Source organism: Pieris brassicae, chromosome 12, assembly GCF_905147105.1.
Source record: "Pieris brassicae chromosome 12, ilPieBrab1.1, whole genome shotgun sequence".
NCBI classification, from domain to species: domain Eukaryota; kingdom Metazoa; phylum Arthropoda; class Insecta; order Lepidoptera; family Pieridae; genus Pieris; species Pieris brassicae.
In genome coordinates, this window is record NC_059676.1 from 4,459,777 (window position 1) to 4,475,294 (window position 15,518).

At 31.1% G+C, this 15,518-nt stretch overlaps 3 protein-coding genes across 3 annotated transcripts; 1 reads left to right on the plus strand and 2 right to left on the minus strand.

The window, feature by feature from the left end:
* The first annotated feature begins 1,900 nt into the window (after window positions 1-1,900).
* LOC123717209 (muscle-specific protein 20-like) lies at window positions 1,901-15,479 on the plus strand. Its single transcript, XM_045673093.1, has 4 exons — window positions 1,901-2,051; window positions 13,444-13,655; window positions 14,018-14,138; window positions 14,731-15,479. Exons 1-4 carry the CDS (start codon window positions 2,028-2,030, stop codon window positions 14,920-14,922), a joined length of 549 nt encoding a protein of 182 aa, XP_045529049.1. The 5' UTR covers window positions 1,901-2,027; the 3' UTR covers window positions 14,923-15,479.
* LOC123717208 (circadian clock-controlled protein daywake-like) lies at window positions 2,500-5,408 on the minus strand. Its single transcript, XM_045673092.1, has 6 exons — window positions 5,178-5,408; window positions 4,820-4,912; window positions 3,784-3,931; window positions 3,496-3,629; window positions 3,269-3,418; window positions 2,500-2,896 (listed from the first exon to the last, which is right to left on the minus strand). Exons 1-6 carry the CDS (start codon window positions 5,242-5,244, stop codon window positions 2,703-2,705), a joined length of 786 nt encoding a protein of 261 aa, XP_045529048.1. The 5' UTR covers window positions 5,245-5,408; the 3' UTR covers window positions 2,500-2,702.
* Window positions 10,373-11,829, minus strand: LOC123717210 (myophilin). The gene is made up of 4 exons (XM_045673094.1): window positions 11,696-11,829; window positions 11,095-11,294; window positions 10,906-11,026; window positions 10,373-10,836 (listed from the first exon to the last, which is right to left on the minus strand). The coding sequence occupies exons 1-4, from the start codon at window positions 11,699-11,701 to the stop codon at window positions 10,654-10,656; spliced, it is 510 nt and encodes a 169-aa protein (XP_045529050.1). The 5' UTR covers window positions 11,702-11,829; the 3' UTR covers window positions 10,373-10,653.
* Window positions 15,480-15,518: the final 39 nt, after the last annotated feature.

A 15,518-nucleotide genomic window follows, 5' to 3' on the forward strand; every position in this document is an offset into this window, starting at 1 on the left:
TGTGGCGATCGAAATAGATTTCGAAAAATGTATTATTATTTCAACCATGCGCAGACAAAGGCACTTAAATTGTAATACTTGTGTTCTTTGTTGTGATAATAATATTTGATTAAATTAAACAAAGCATTCGAATTCGAATATTTAGAAGTCTTGATCGAGTCTTGATCGAGTTTCATGTGTACCTGACCTTTTAATTTGTTTCTACATTAATGTTTCAATACTAACTAAATATAATTGAACAAAACAAAACAGCAGTACGAAACGTGCTCTACGCTGCGAGCAAAACAAATTAAATGACACATACTTGAAAAGTGCAACATCAAACAATGCAATGCGAACGCGATGACGTCACCCAGATTCGGTGCAAAGTGCATGTATGCACCACGATCTCTTTCCATTTATACGGACCTAGTTAATGTTCCTTTTGTGAATGACACCAAAGGGGCCCTATCCCCTTAGGTGCACCCTTCTCTGGGTCATTGCTCGTTGTTCTGTTTTAAATTGTGTTGAATCCTTTAAGTTTAATGACATATTCATAAGTCCATCATATGCTATCCAGCGTAACCAAAAATTAATGGACGCGTTACTTTTATTAATTTATTAATGGAAAAAGTGTACGATCATACATTGATTAGAACTATTTCACTATCTCTCTATCCACCATTTATTAAAAATACACAAAATTATTTTTCAAAATTAGATTACATCTGTTATCTCGGTAATTTTATTATTAATTACTGTTATAATTTTTTTAATTGCTTATGCTTGAACACCATAATATCTAAAATCTATCCTAAAATCATAATAACATTAAATAAAATAAGAATCATCTTCACCTCATTTTCTGCCTTACCAGGAACTTGTTGGACAAGGACTGTAGATAATGTAGGAGTGATCTGATGTGATTGCAATTATCTGCATACAAAACTGCAAATTATGAAGTTGGTGAGCCTGCTCGATGACGTACCAAGAACCTGTTTGAATTTACTGTTGGTAAATAAATAATTTTTTTGTTATCAGTTTGTTGTCGAAGCATACTTTAATTTCCAACTGTAATGACATAGTGACCTACAAGAATTGTTTAGCTTATAACCCGAAACTAATACTTAAATACACTAACGACCTAGAAACGATTGGACTTTTTATTTTCATGCTATATGCATACAAAATTTATTCATATAACGGATATAATATGGTAGATTGTATAATAACACTTTATTTTATAGTAATATTACAGATACACAAATGCACAGTACTATACATTTTAACACAGGAATAATAATAATAATTAAAACATTTATAAATATAAAATTAAAACAAATTTAAAAGTTTGGTCTGTGTGGCAGTGTATCTCTAATGCCAGTAAAATATGTATATAATTGTATTTTAACACGAAATTAGCGCAGGAAAGGAAGCGATGATTTTCTTTTCTTTTCTGATGCCACACTACGTATTTTGGGTCGCAGAGTTGTAATGCAAAATCTCTTCTCTTCTCGTCTCTCAAGTCTAAACTCTCTTATTAATTGAAGCCTTTAAATTGAAGATTAAAAACTCACGCTTTCACAATTTCCTTGCCCTTTATATAATATATAGACTTAGTAAGTAGTATAAACTATATATTAGCAATATTTATAATATGTAAGATACCACACTCTGTATTGGGACTGTGTTATTAACATAATTTGTGTCATTGAATACTGACATATAATATTATATTACATTATATACGAATAATATTAAAGTAGTCCAAAATACGTTTAAAATATTTATATCTCTGAACAAACTAATTACCATAAGAGTTTATTTGTTGAGTAGTTTCTTTCTACGTGAGAAGATATTTTGGGTAGCATTTAGCTGTTCTGCGTAATGTCTGTTCTCAGATCACATTTTGCGGCTCGTATAAAACAGGAATAGATGACTCAATACAGGTTATTTTGTTCTTCACTTTTGCAAGAGAGCCATCTAGTGGTTGACGTGCCAAACGGGCGTGTGTTTTGTGTGTGCTAGTGATTTGAAAAACAAATATAATGCCTGGTCGTCCTATTTGGCAGGTAATAATATTTTTTTTTATATTAAGGAACCTCTAATATTGATTTTGTACAAAACCTTCAATTATTAAGGAAATTTCAAGAATACATACTAATTTTATATGACGTTGTTTCTTTCATCCATAATTTCTAATATTTTTAGTAATTTTATGAATAGTATTTGTGTTCATGTTGATATAAATCGGTTTAAAACGAAAATCCTAATATCGTATGGGTGACTAACGTTAGTGAATCATGACCTTGGCATCAATACCTGAAAGCTTCAGGTATAAACAGCACGTGCCATTGTAAAATCTAACGCTACAAGGGAATCTAAGAAAATAATGTTTACACGTATATTTATTAAAATTATTATTTAAAAAAATATTAATCATAATAATACTAGTTTTATGTCATTAGTTAGTGAGCACCTTAACAATTCATGATTTTAGGGTCTTAATTTAATGTAAAGTAATGGGAGAAAAATATTACATTTATCAATTCAAACACATTGCGCAACAAACCAATTAATTACACTACAAACAATATCATTTTCATAAATCTTAACTTCTATTAAAAAGAATATTATTTCGAAATTACTGTCCACTATTAGAAAGATTTTATTGTAAATTTCATAGTAGTTAATGGGTTTTTAAAATCGCTAACATTATTTTACTATTTTTTGTCATCCTTCTTACTTAATAAACTATTATTTTTCACGTCTTCTATCATAAAGGTTGCAGGTAAATTATGGAATATTTGCCGCATAAATCCAAGTAGAATATCTTCTATTGTTTTTGATAGAATTGGTCGAAGTGATTCGGACACAGGGCGCCAATTTGCGTTTAAATAGGCGTTCGTACTCTCCTCTAAAAAATAAATTGAATTATTTAATTATATCAAATTGTATGATTCAAATGTTTATAAAATAATATTTATTACTAACGTGGTTTAATAACTAAGTCGTATATTTTATGATTAAAGCTAAATTAAATAGAAAAAAACTTCGCAAATTAAGAAAGAGTTGAGTGGTGTCTCAAACGTTGCAATTTGTAACATACTGGTACTAGGATCACATAATCCACAGAAAGTATATATTGATAACAACTGCTGCCCTCTGTTATCGAATAGTATAAAATCTATGAATCAAATGTAAAGACATTGAAACAGATGTCGTTGTTTAACAGTTGGTATGATATAATTAGAAACAAAAATAAATCAACTTGTGATTCAAATCTTACCTAAGGATGAAATTCCGTCGAATAGATTGTGCATATACAGTTTGAGAACTCCAATATTATATTTAACATGAACCTGAGTAACGTTAAAGAACGTAAATCCATCTTTTTCATATAATTTCACGTCACTGACGATATCAATTGTCATGTTACCTAAAAATTAAAAAAAATGGAAGCTGCCTGTCGGTAAATTTCTTATAAATTAATTATATATTATTTATTTTACTCACTGGGCTCAAACCAGCACCGACCACGACCAACTAAAGGTATCAATAAAATTTTTCCTTTTAAATCATAAGTTCCTTCAATTCTTATTTTTGGTACTCGTACCTTTGTGTAAAAGTCGTATGTTTTGCTGTCCACTCTGCAACAAATAATACATACATATTTAACGGATAATTAATTTATTATTTTATCAGGAAATCACACGGATTTCCGATTTTTCAATTCCGACAGTTGGTCAGTCGATCAAATTGTTCCTACTGCTACCAGGAGTGCATAAAATATTAAGAACTTACTGACTCAGTAAAACATCGGTTTTACCAAAGCCGGACACGGTAACATCGTCAAGCGCTGCGTTGACATTAACGGGGCCATCTCCCTGTAATATTCTTATTTTTGGTATTTTTAAGGGGTCTAATGGAGGCAAATCTATCTCTGGAAGACCTGAAAAATCGGTATTATTAAGTTAAAACTTAACTGTCTAAATATTAATTGTAATTAATTTACTAGTTTTTATACAGGCATCATGACTGTTTCCGTGCCTCTCAGTTCAGCAAACTATGTGCTCCTCTGGGTCCTAGGTTCGATTTCCAGCGCAACTAAATTAATTTATATAATATATCTGTCCCATTGGGTCCATCGTGCCGATTAGTCAGTAAAGGACGATACTTCTATTAACTATTATATGTTTTCTTTACAAGTTTAGTTATAAACATTAGTGATCTTGTTTCTAAGAACCAGCGAAGAAATACAGACACTTTCGTTTTCCGCGCTATATTGATTTCGTAATTGAGGCAATGTAGCTTGTCATACCAAGTACTTATTAGTTAACTAAATATAAAACTTAATTGGCAAACAATATTTTGTTTTCATCATAAAAAATATAAATGCCTGATACCGTATACCATAAAAACCCGACCATAATAAACTGGAATTTTCAATTATATCAAATTAATTAATATAAATAAGTTAATTAAATTGTTTAAATAAAATAAATTAAAACAAATAAATTTGTTTAAATAAAAAATGAATAGGCTCGCAGCGAATATGAAGAGGTCTGTAATCGGTAACCGCTCAAACACGTTTCATTTGTGCAATGTCGGGTGGTGTTACCACTACTTACGTAGATAAGTACGTATATTTTAATTAGTCACCAGGAACACAAATTTGTTATTAGGGCTACATATTCACTAGCTCACTGTGATATATCGCCTTATACAATGTTTTTTTTCTTTAAGAAGCAAGGGTTTGCATGGTTAATTGTTAAACTAAATTTAGTTAGTTTTAAATACGATCCTCAAATTATGTATAGTGTGTAGGTACTAGACTTACCAGGTCCCAATGCATTGAACAATAATTGTACAGCTGTTTTAGAGCAATCGTCAAAATCGGGATCACTCAACGAACACGTTTTAACAAAGCTGGCTGAACAAAAAAAAAGGTTTTAATTATTTCATAAATTTTCACATTTTAGCGATTTTTCCGGTTCTACGTAGAAATCGGGCATTGACAAATTTTTACAATTATCATCAACAGTGTAACTAAATAATATACTGTTAAAATTATCATTCGTAAATAATTTAAATCTTGCATTATTTTATATAATCACGATGTTGTAATGCATTTACGGCATTAAATGTTTGACGGCATTTAAAAGTGGGTCGTCAGTGTTGACATAAAATGTACTTACGCTTCGTTTTATAGTGTTCCGCGGTTATATGGTGTACCAATATCACTGTAACTAGTATAAACTTCATGATTATATTCTAAAGAACTGCTTTGTATACCTCGAGGTGGCCCGAGGTGGTGCGTACTAAGCCCCCGCCTGTTCGGTTCTTGATGCAACACTCGGAGTGGGGCCATGCAATTGTTGACTTCGTAAACAGAACTTAACTTTGTCCTCCTTATGGAACCTGTAGTTATTACATTCCACGGTTGACAACTTAAAATGTATTTTTAAAGTTCAGAAGTATCCATCCAATCCAACTTAACATATAAAATTTTCGTGATACTCGTACCAGTAATAATTTGATTTCATAATTTATCCCTGTCGTTTATATATTTGTTTATTCGTCAATTTCAAATAAATTTACCATAAACGAACAATATTACACATCAAATTGTTGACCTGAGTGTTTTTTTGAAGTTGGTTAAAAAGGTATTTAACAGCCCTTGCTTCCTTATACATTACGCAATCGGGTATCAAATGTTGTATCTGAGTTTCACCAATATTACAATCATATTCCATTAGAGATAATTAATAATAATAACTAGACATTACGTACGACTGTTAGACAAACTTATTTATTCAATATGGTTCGCTTTATGGTTCACAGGCGTTTTAATATTAAAGAATTTTATAGTGTCCGTATACTTCTGCTAATATGAACAAAAAGAAGTAACAAGTGTGTATTCATGTGTCATTTTGTTTCATACGCATATATGAAATGCACATTTGCGACATATGCCCGTGTTCAAGGAATTGATGATACGGAACGAACGTAACAATTTTGTACGGTTTGTGGGTTTTACGATTGCCCGATTTAGATTAACCAGTCTAACTTGAAACAGGATTTTTTTGGCATTCACTGCCATTTTAGATTGAAAGTACTAATTCTTGTCTGTGTAGAATAAAAATTATCCAATGCTTGTACATTTAGTGTCGTTTTTCAGTTATCCATTGTAATCGATTAATGGCGGCGAAAGCTTAAGATTTTTCTTGATCTTTCTTATGATCACAACATTCCTATTCGATTGGCATCTTAATTTTTTTCTATTTTTTATATCTCCTTTACATCACGCCAATTTTCTTCTATATATTAAACTAGGAGTGTCTCGACTTCGCACAGCTGGAATCAAGTATTTAAAAAAACAGTCATGTGACTCATGGATAATGTAGCATTGTAATAGTGAAATAATTTTTAAATCGGTGCAGTAGTTTTTTAGTTTATTAAAGCATACAAATTTTTTCTATCTGTAATATCTATTTATACGTTTAGAAAATTGTGTCACGACTATTCGTCTTCGCAGTGCCTAACGGCCGTATTTATATTTGTTAACTAACATATGACATTTAGAATCAATTTTTTGACCAATCGGAAGTATGAAAATGTATTTACTACTTACACAATTATTAGTCTTCTATCACAGGTAATTTTATGAAAAATTCCAAGTAAAAAGTATAGGAAATATAAAACTCCATTCCAGGTTAAAAAAGTCGTTTTAAAAGTTTGGTTTTGAAGTTAAAACCATGTCTATACAAGGCACAGATTCGATAATTGGTCTATAATTAGAATATATAATAAGCTTTGAATGGAATTTTTTATTAAATATTTTCGGATGTTGAAAAATTTAAAAAGTTGGTTATAAATCTCTATTCATTTAGTACGTTTCGTAACTTATAATTTTGCAAAGGATTTGGGAAATTTCCACTAGACGAGAGGGTAAAGAGGTATAAGCAAACCGGCCTTGAGCAGTGAATGCAGTCTCGTCACTTACACAACTCGACAAAGGGTAAAGGACAGAGATGTAAATCTATCTTGCAACAAAATACATATTTTTGGTTTTGACCTCACAACACATACTTAATAATAATAGCCTTTTATTTCAGATACTTTTACACTTAAACATATTTATATTTCCATCACATTCTTTTCAGGTATCTGTGTGCCCTTTGTTTGGCAAAGACCTCCTCCAAATCCCGCCATTCCCGTCTGCCTGTTGTTTCCTTACTTTGGTCTATCTACCTTCTAAATTGTCTTCCTCTTTATCGTTTATTGTAACCTTGGGCACCTGTTTGATACTGTCTTGATCCACTTTTCTGTTCCTCCGCCCATAACCAATTAGGTTATTTATTTTACATACTAAAAGTTTTTGAATTGGTTAACTTTGATATTTGAATTATCAATTATGTTATTTGTTTTGTTTCATAATCTCATTCAAATACGTTAATTCATTTGCAAAGACTTTAGACATGAGGAAAAAAAATATTGACAATAATTGTAACAATTGTGGCGTTAGAATTAACGTCACAATATTATTTTACATTTCGAGACGTTTGTTATAGATGACGTGCAAAAGGCTACTAATTTGGCAAATACCTTTTTGACATGACGAATATATGTAATTAGTAAACACTCACGTAACATCAATGTGGGTGTCATGTTTGATTTCCAGTAGAACACTTGGCGCCTGGTCAAAATATATTGTGTGGGCCACAGGTTTACGCATCCAACCTCTGCATTTACAAGTTCCTAATACTTTATGTATTCCTGATAGCTATTTAACATATTTTTTTTTTTACTTTTGCTCCATGCAATCTTTCTTTAAGTATGACTGAAATATGACTGACAAAGTAAGTATGTGGAGACTTTGACGTTTAATTAAGACAGACGAACTGAAAGCCCGATATTGAGATTGATTTATGTTTTATTTACGCTTGCATCACACCCAATATATTTATTTTTTTATAATAAATATAATGTAAGAAAGGAGGACAGTGTTATCCATACCAAAATCCTAAGGTAAAAAAAAACTCAGTGTTACAAAAGGTAAAAATTGTTCTGATTAAAGGGATTTTTTAAATCTTTTGAAATATCTTCCCAAACATATCTTAAGTTAAAATGAAAAGAAAATTATTGCATCAAAACTGAAATAGAAACCATTCATCTGTTAGTACTGTTATTTCGTCAAGAAGTTATTTTCGTTCTCGTCGCCTAATTTATTACGAAAACGTATAATGTGCTGGAGCTTGACTGGAATATAAACTAGTTCAAATGTTCAATAGATTAAAACGAACAAATAACATTCGTTTTGATCTTTCATAAATCATTTCTATATTGATTATGATTTATATTTTAGAACCTGAGTTTTTGTTAAAAGCAATATCCAGTTTTAAAATTCAAAGCTAAGCTAAGAGAGATCAACGTTTTTTTATAAAAGATTACTATTATAATTCTAAAACAGATTTATCTCAAGTATTATGTACTACAACTTCCATATCCTACACACATATTTATGTTTGGATTGCAGCTGCATCAGGTGCTTACCAAAGTATTATAATATTTGTATGAATGATCTTAAAGCGCCTCTGGTCCAGCGCGAATAAAACTAAGATTGAAACATAACACCGGCTCTAGGCGCTTCATACTTGGATCAATTTTGTCTACAAACGAAAAAGAGATCTACGCAACATCCCTCGAACCGATTAAACGAAAATAAAATAAATCAGTGACATGGCATGGGCCTCAGATTTTTGTATCTGTTTCATGATCATTTGTCAATCTAATAGGCAAGTAAGTGATCGGTCTCCTGTAAATCACGATGTTTTCCTTCACCGTTCCAAATGTTAAATAGTAAGTAAAACTAAATTCACCAAAGTTATTTTTCCTACATTTCTGTACCTCGGTTTGGTCCACCCAAGACGAACGATGTCCGCCTGTTGCCTCATAAAAGGTAACCAAGTGTAAATAAATGAATAATTAATATTCGTATAAAGTGCCAAAAATTGTTATTTAATTTATAATTTATTTAGTTTTTAAAAAGAGTTTTCGTGAAATAGATCGAAACATCGAGGGTGTACGACCGCAAGACCAAAATAAATGGAAAGTGTTGATTGATTGTTGCTCTTGACACCTGTATTGAGTCATGCTTCGGCCACACTCATTTAGTGACTAATTAGTAATAGTAATGCTTATATTTATTAAGGTACATAGGATAATTACACTTTATATATTGAGCATACACTTCCTTCGCCGTAACCATAGGATGGTTCAGAGTTTTTAAGTTAAAAAGTAAACTAATCTTGAATGAATCTGTTGATTAATTATTAACCAAAACAAAGAATCCTCGAAGCTAAAACGTAAGTTGAACACATCATGATTGACGTTTAATGTACGCAAAGTAAAAACTAGGGAACTAAAAAAAGTATTCGATTTGTATTCTTACATGAAGGCTTATCTATGGACAACCAATAAGATTATTAATATACATCTTTTCAGTAAGAACAGATCGCGAGCGACTGAAGTCAAATACAACATAGAAACCAATTCGTGTTTTTTGATGTTTATATTCTATAATAAAAGATCCGACAAAAGCTGTTTTGTAAACACGATAATATTGAGCGGTTGTGTTACATTTAGATGCTTGGTACATAATAATGTCATCGTAATTTATTACGATTTCAATTTATTCTTTACGCGTTAGTTTAGTGGCTTCAGCGTGCGACTCTCATCCCTGAAGTGCTAATTCTGGCAAAAAGTCGACGTTTGCCAGGCACAGTTCAGAGAATAATTGATTACCTACTTGCCTATTAGAAAAAAACAAATGATCACGAAACCGATACAGATATCTGGGTCACAGACCTAAAAGGTTGTAGCGCCATTAGCTTTTTTTTAAACGTGTATTATTGGGTTAGGGTTGTATTTAGTAAACGTACGTCACGACTATGTTTAATAAAAGGTAGCCATACATTATAAAATCTATGTAATGTTTTAAGAACAACGAGTCCTCCTAGCACTTTGTCCGTAGCAAGTGTAAGACGATATATAATATATAGTTACACTTTGCTTAAAACAAAGCAATTATTATGTTTTGACAAAAAGATTCACTTTTATATTAGGATTCGTATGTTACGTGTATACGTGTAATGTTATTGTGACAAGACCTCAATCTGTCTAATCTTGAACGCATTACAGAAATTAATAAGGCCATGGCCCATCATACATTATAAAGCTTTAAAATTATTAATTTAGTATTTGGCATCACTTGAGCAAACCAATCATCGCGTTTATAAATAGAATGACGTTCTCACTTGAAAATTCCGAGCAAAGTTTACTTGCTCTTCATTTAGCAAAATTACAATAAGATTTGAAATAAAACAAAGCATTTAGAAAAAGATATTATTTAAATAAAGTAAAAAAACTTATTTACAAAAAAACGATTCAAGTCTTAGTTGAAGGTACATGTTAGATTTTAAATTGTAAATATTCCATTTTAATCATGTAAAGACATAGTAAAATTCTTCAACAAATACAGGCAACAAAACAAGAAGCTTTAATGTATTCTTAAACAACATTTTATAATTAAAAAACTTCCAAAACGTCCGAACTTAGTTAATGTCTGATTGTAAAAAATACTGATAATTTTAATATAGACTTGGTACATATTTACATATGACGAGTGTTGCCAAATGAACCCAAACCAGCTTGAGAAGCACCTTTGTTGAAACCCATTTGAAGGTTTAATTCTGCGTTATGGGCTCTTAGTTGTTCTTCTGTGAATGAGCGCTCATTCTTTTCGGCCATCTTTGGACCCAGTTGAGGACCGGTGAATTCTGGGTGCTTTTGTGTCTGTAAAGGAGAGAATAGTTAATACTTCTGTAAGGGCGTGAGTAATTATAATAGTGGAAAGTAACTTACAATCCTGCCCAATGCGTAAAGGCATAATGTCACTTGCGGAATGTTACGCCTCTCAAACAAATCAGCTGTTTGGAAAATTTCTTCCTCGGGTACTCCATACTTTTTAATCGCAGCTTGGAACCTTCAAAAAATTAAATTTGAATTTAGTTTACCAATTTAATTATGTTGAACACTAAGGAGTAAAAATACCTTTGGATATTTTCCATTAGCTGGAAGTTTGTGCCCTTTTCTTGGATTTTCTTAACCGATCCCGGTGACAATTTATTCGCTAGCTTGCACAGGACAATACCATCCCTAAGGACGTCTTCGTACGCGCCATTTGGCAAGGGCTCTCCAAGCACAGCCGATATCCAGTTGAGAACTTCTTGCTCCTGATCCTTGTTCCTGGGCTGTAAATATAAATTCTTGTATTACGCTATAAAACACTCTTGAACACTGGCCATAAAATATTCGCTCCAGTGCCAAGTCGTTTGGTAAACTCGGATTCCAGAATCATCTCTGAAAATACATTTCGTTACGAAAACATACAACTCTTATCTTGTTGTAATGTCTGGCACATTTGGGTAAGAGCAGATGGTGCAATTTATTTTACTTACTGTATACGAGTAGCAAATGGATCCGGTACTTTATGCTAAATATAGGTAATCAGTTAATAAATATTTCAAAACAACAATAATGTAAACAAAGATAACAATAACATAAATAAACTACATCATAAAAAAATATACAATATCGATTTAATGAATTACTAATAATAACTTTTATAAAATGAAGTAAAAGAAGATCTTACAGGCATTTTAAGGTCACAGAACTTTACTGGACAACACGAAAGGAACGAGTTACTAGATCGGTATCAACAAGCGGACTGTGCCGCCCGCCCAACTTTTGACGCTGGTAGAGGCGCATACGTCAATCCGCCCTGCTTCAAAGTTTCCAACATTACATTACATGTAATAATAGTCATTACGACATTGGTCTTCAGCTTGCTATAGCATGATCGATTCCGGATGTAATATTTCATTGCTAACACTATTACGAAAATAAAACTTAAGAAAATCAAACGTTCCCGTAAAGATAATAAATTAATGATGGTGTCCGATTTCTAAAAGACTTTTAATTTTAATAGGCGTCCATCTTCATTATTATTCGTTTAATTATATAGTTATATAGTTAAGATAATAACTACAATAAATTTTCAATTCCCTTTTTTTATTTGTAGGCTATCATTCGATAGTTTAAAATTAAGAGTCTGAAAATTATACGATATACATACATATAGTAGGGTAATAAAGTTTATTTCGTGTTCGTTTAATAAAAATATGCAATCTGTGCTCATTCTTAAATTTAGAAGCTTTTCCATCGCATTGCATCTTCCGGTTTCTTGATTTATTGAGCTCTAATAACAGTCTCTCTTCATTTATTTAGATATTAAAATAATCGTGATTATATATATATATATTACGAAGTTAATATAGTGTTTAATTAGAGCAGATGAAGTATACATTATGCCACAAACATTATTCAACTGTTAGTACACCCGTTATATAATGTTTCCAATAAAAAATGCAAGAATATAAAAAAAAAAACACAGTCCGGTTTATTCTGCGTTTATAAAGACATAACGGAATTCGGTCTGAGGCCCGGACATAAGTTTCATTCATATTTAATGGTTAATGATTTGTTGTACAGTTAATATAAAGTGGTGTATCTTTGCCAAAACTTTAGATACAGCACGCGCCCGTGAACATCCCTATAAACTTTTTATTTGTTGAAACGATCATGAAATCATTCTAGGCATATACAAAATTTCATCAAAGACATTTAGTGTATGGGTGTAAGTAATAAAGTATGACATATACAAGGATTATATCTTTAAAAAAAAACTCAACATATTTCAAATTGCTAAACGTGATCTAAATATAAATGACATTCGTTCATTCACTCTTAAAGTCAAGCCATAAATATAATCGGATTATGTATTTAGAGAACGATAAAATAATTTTATTTTGTATGAATTGCTAGAGCTAATAATATCAAGGTCGATATGATGAATCTAATCCAACAAAACTATATTAGTAGTGAAATTAATTGAATTATCAATTATTTGTTCTTCTTGTTTAATTTTGCTTTCGCAACTCATATCATATTGATTTAGGCCGTTTCTATGTCCAAAATACAAATATTAAAGTTTTAATTGCTACGAGTCATCGTATCGTAAAAAACCGCATTAAAAGGCGAATTAAACGAAAAATCTCGTAAATTAGTTATTAAAACTACTTTAATTGACTTAATCGGTCAACAATAATGTGTCAATAATTTCTAATTTAAAATAATATTTTACACAATTAAAAATAATAAAGAGCTTTGCTACATTATTTTTTTTGCCATAATGCCGTAATGTAGTGGGTGCTATATTATAGTGTATACTTTTCAATAAGACCGATACAGTTTTATCAATAATACATAATATGAAATACATAAAATGGTTTTCATATTTCCTTTCCTCTAACTGATAGTATGGTTTATATAAAATTTCAGTGTGCCGGCAAGCGCGAGCCAGAAAAAGAAATCGAAGCACAAAGATGGATTGAAGCTGTGATTGGTGAACGGTTTCCATCTGACCTACCCTACGAGCTGGCATTACGCGACGGCATCATTCTTTGCAAGCTGATGAACAGGTTGCAACCAGGAATCATTTCGAAGGTCAATGTTTCCGGTGGGGACTATAAACTTATGGACAATATAAGCCAGTAAGTAAACAAATATGTAAAATTTCCCAAAGTTCAAAACCTACATTTTTAGCTTGATTTTAGTTAACTTTACTATTAAAAAAAATAGCGGTTATTATAATATTTTAATATATATAGTTTTAATTTTTATATATTATACGAGAAAGCTGCGACGATGAATAGACGCATACAATTATATAATCCATCAGAAATATACTCTTTCACCGGTAAGGTAGTTTTCCTGAGACCGCCGTGATCACCTACCCGCCAATACACGAAATTAACAAAGAAAGCATTTGCAAATTGCAACACTATTCTAATAATAATATATTTATCACTGTATACTTGAAAGTAATGAAGATAAAAATATTTCCATACTACAGATTCCAGAAAGCTTGCGTAAAGTATGGAGTACCAGATGTAGACCTTTTCCAGACAACTGATCTTTGGGACCAGAAGAATATTGCGCTTGTAACTCAAACTGTTTTCGCCGTCGGCAGAACGGTAAATTAATCTTATTTAATATATATAATATAAAATATATAATAGCTTTTCGATTAATAATATTTCTTAGTTATTAAAACACGAACGATTTCCAGCAAAGTAATTTTAATCAGCTAATTCGAGGTTAAGGACAAATACTATTCCGATTTACAAGCTTGCATTTCTAAAATTTGGGGATTACAATGCAAGGGTAAATAAATAAAAGTGGCATAAGCAAAAGAATTTCTTAGTAACTAGAAATATGTATAAAACATTGATTATCCTATTAAATTTCTGATTTTTGCGAGATAATAAACGACAATATTTAAAATAAACAGAGTCCGTTGGTCCTTCGCTACTAAAGGTACATTCCTGAACGTTCATCATTCACGAACATTCCCAGTAGGCAATGACAAAATATTCCCAGTAGGCAATGACAAAATATTCCCAGTAGGCAATGACAAAATATTCCCAAGTTAATAGTCTCCCATCTCATAATATCCATTAAATAAATAAATGCTTTAAAGTACGATGGCTAATATTGTCAACTTTTATTTTACGTGTACATAAAATTTCAAAGACGTGTAAATTACTAAAAAAAACCTATTTTTAGGCCTACAAACACCCAGAATGGCGCGGTCCTTTCCTAGGTCCCAAGCCAGCTGAAGAAAATCGACGTGAATTCAGCGAAGACGTTCTTCGTGCCGGAAATGCTGTCATCGGCCTACAAGCTGGAACAAACAAACTAGCTTCGCAGTCCGGACAAAGCTTTGGCGCTTCTCGTAAAATTATTCTTGGAAAGTAATCTGTGGTTATTTTGTACTCGGTCTATCATCTGTGGTTTTATATGTTGTTATTAGAATTTTCTTTAAAATTAATAGTTATGTTTCATATAAAAAATACTCTAGTTTATTTATAGATTATTATATTAATGAAATATACTCACATTAATGTTCCTAGATAAATCATGAAAAATTCTACTAAAGATGACTTCTATTTTATGTGTATATCTACTAGTATTTGTTAGTAAAATCTGAGACATTATTTTTAAATATTCAAAATGTATAAAAATAATGTAATCATACATATAAAAAATCCAAATTTAAAGTAAACAATATGCTGTAATAAATAATAGATTATCCCATTGTGTATGATTCGTGTCTATATACGTATATGTTTTAGATATTAGACTGAAGTTCTAAAAACTAAGATATATATCCTTAGGATGGTTAAGGAGCGGGTAATTAAAAAAACTTTAGCATGAAATAGTTATAAGCGCCACTCCAGAAGTAATGATGCAGATCTTCACTATATATTTTTTATGTGATGTAGGTATTGTGATTTTTTTAAATAAAGATAAAAGATAATTTACCTCTTTACATTTAACAAACCCTTTTTACA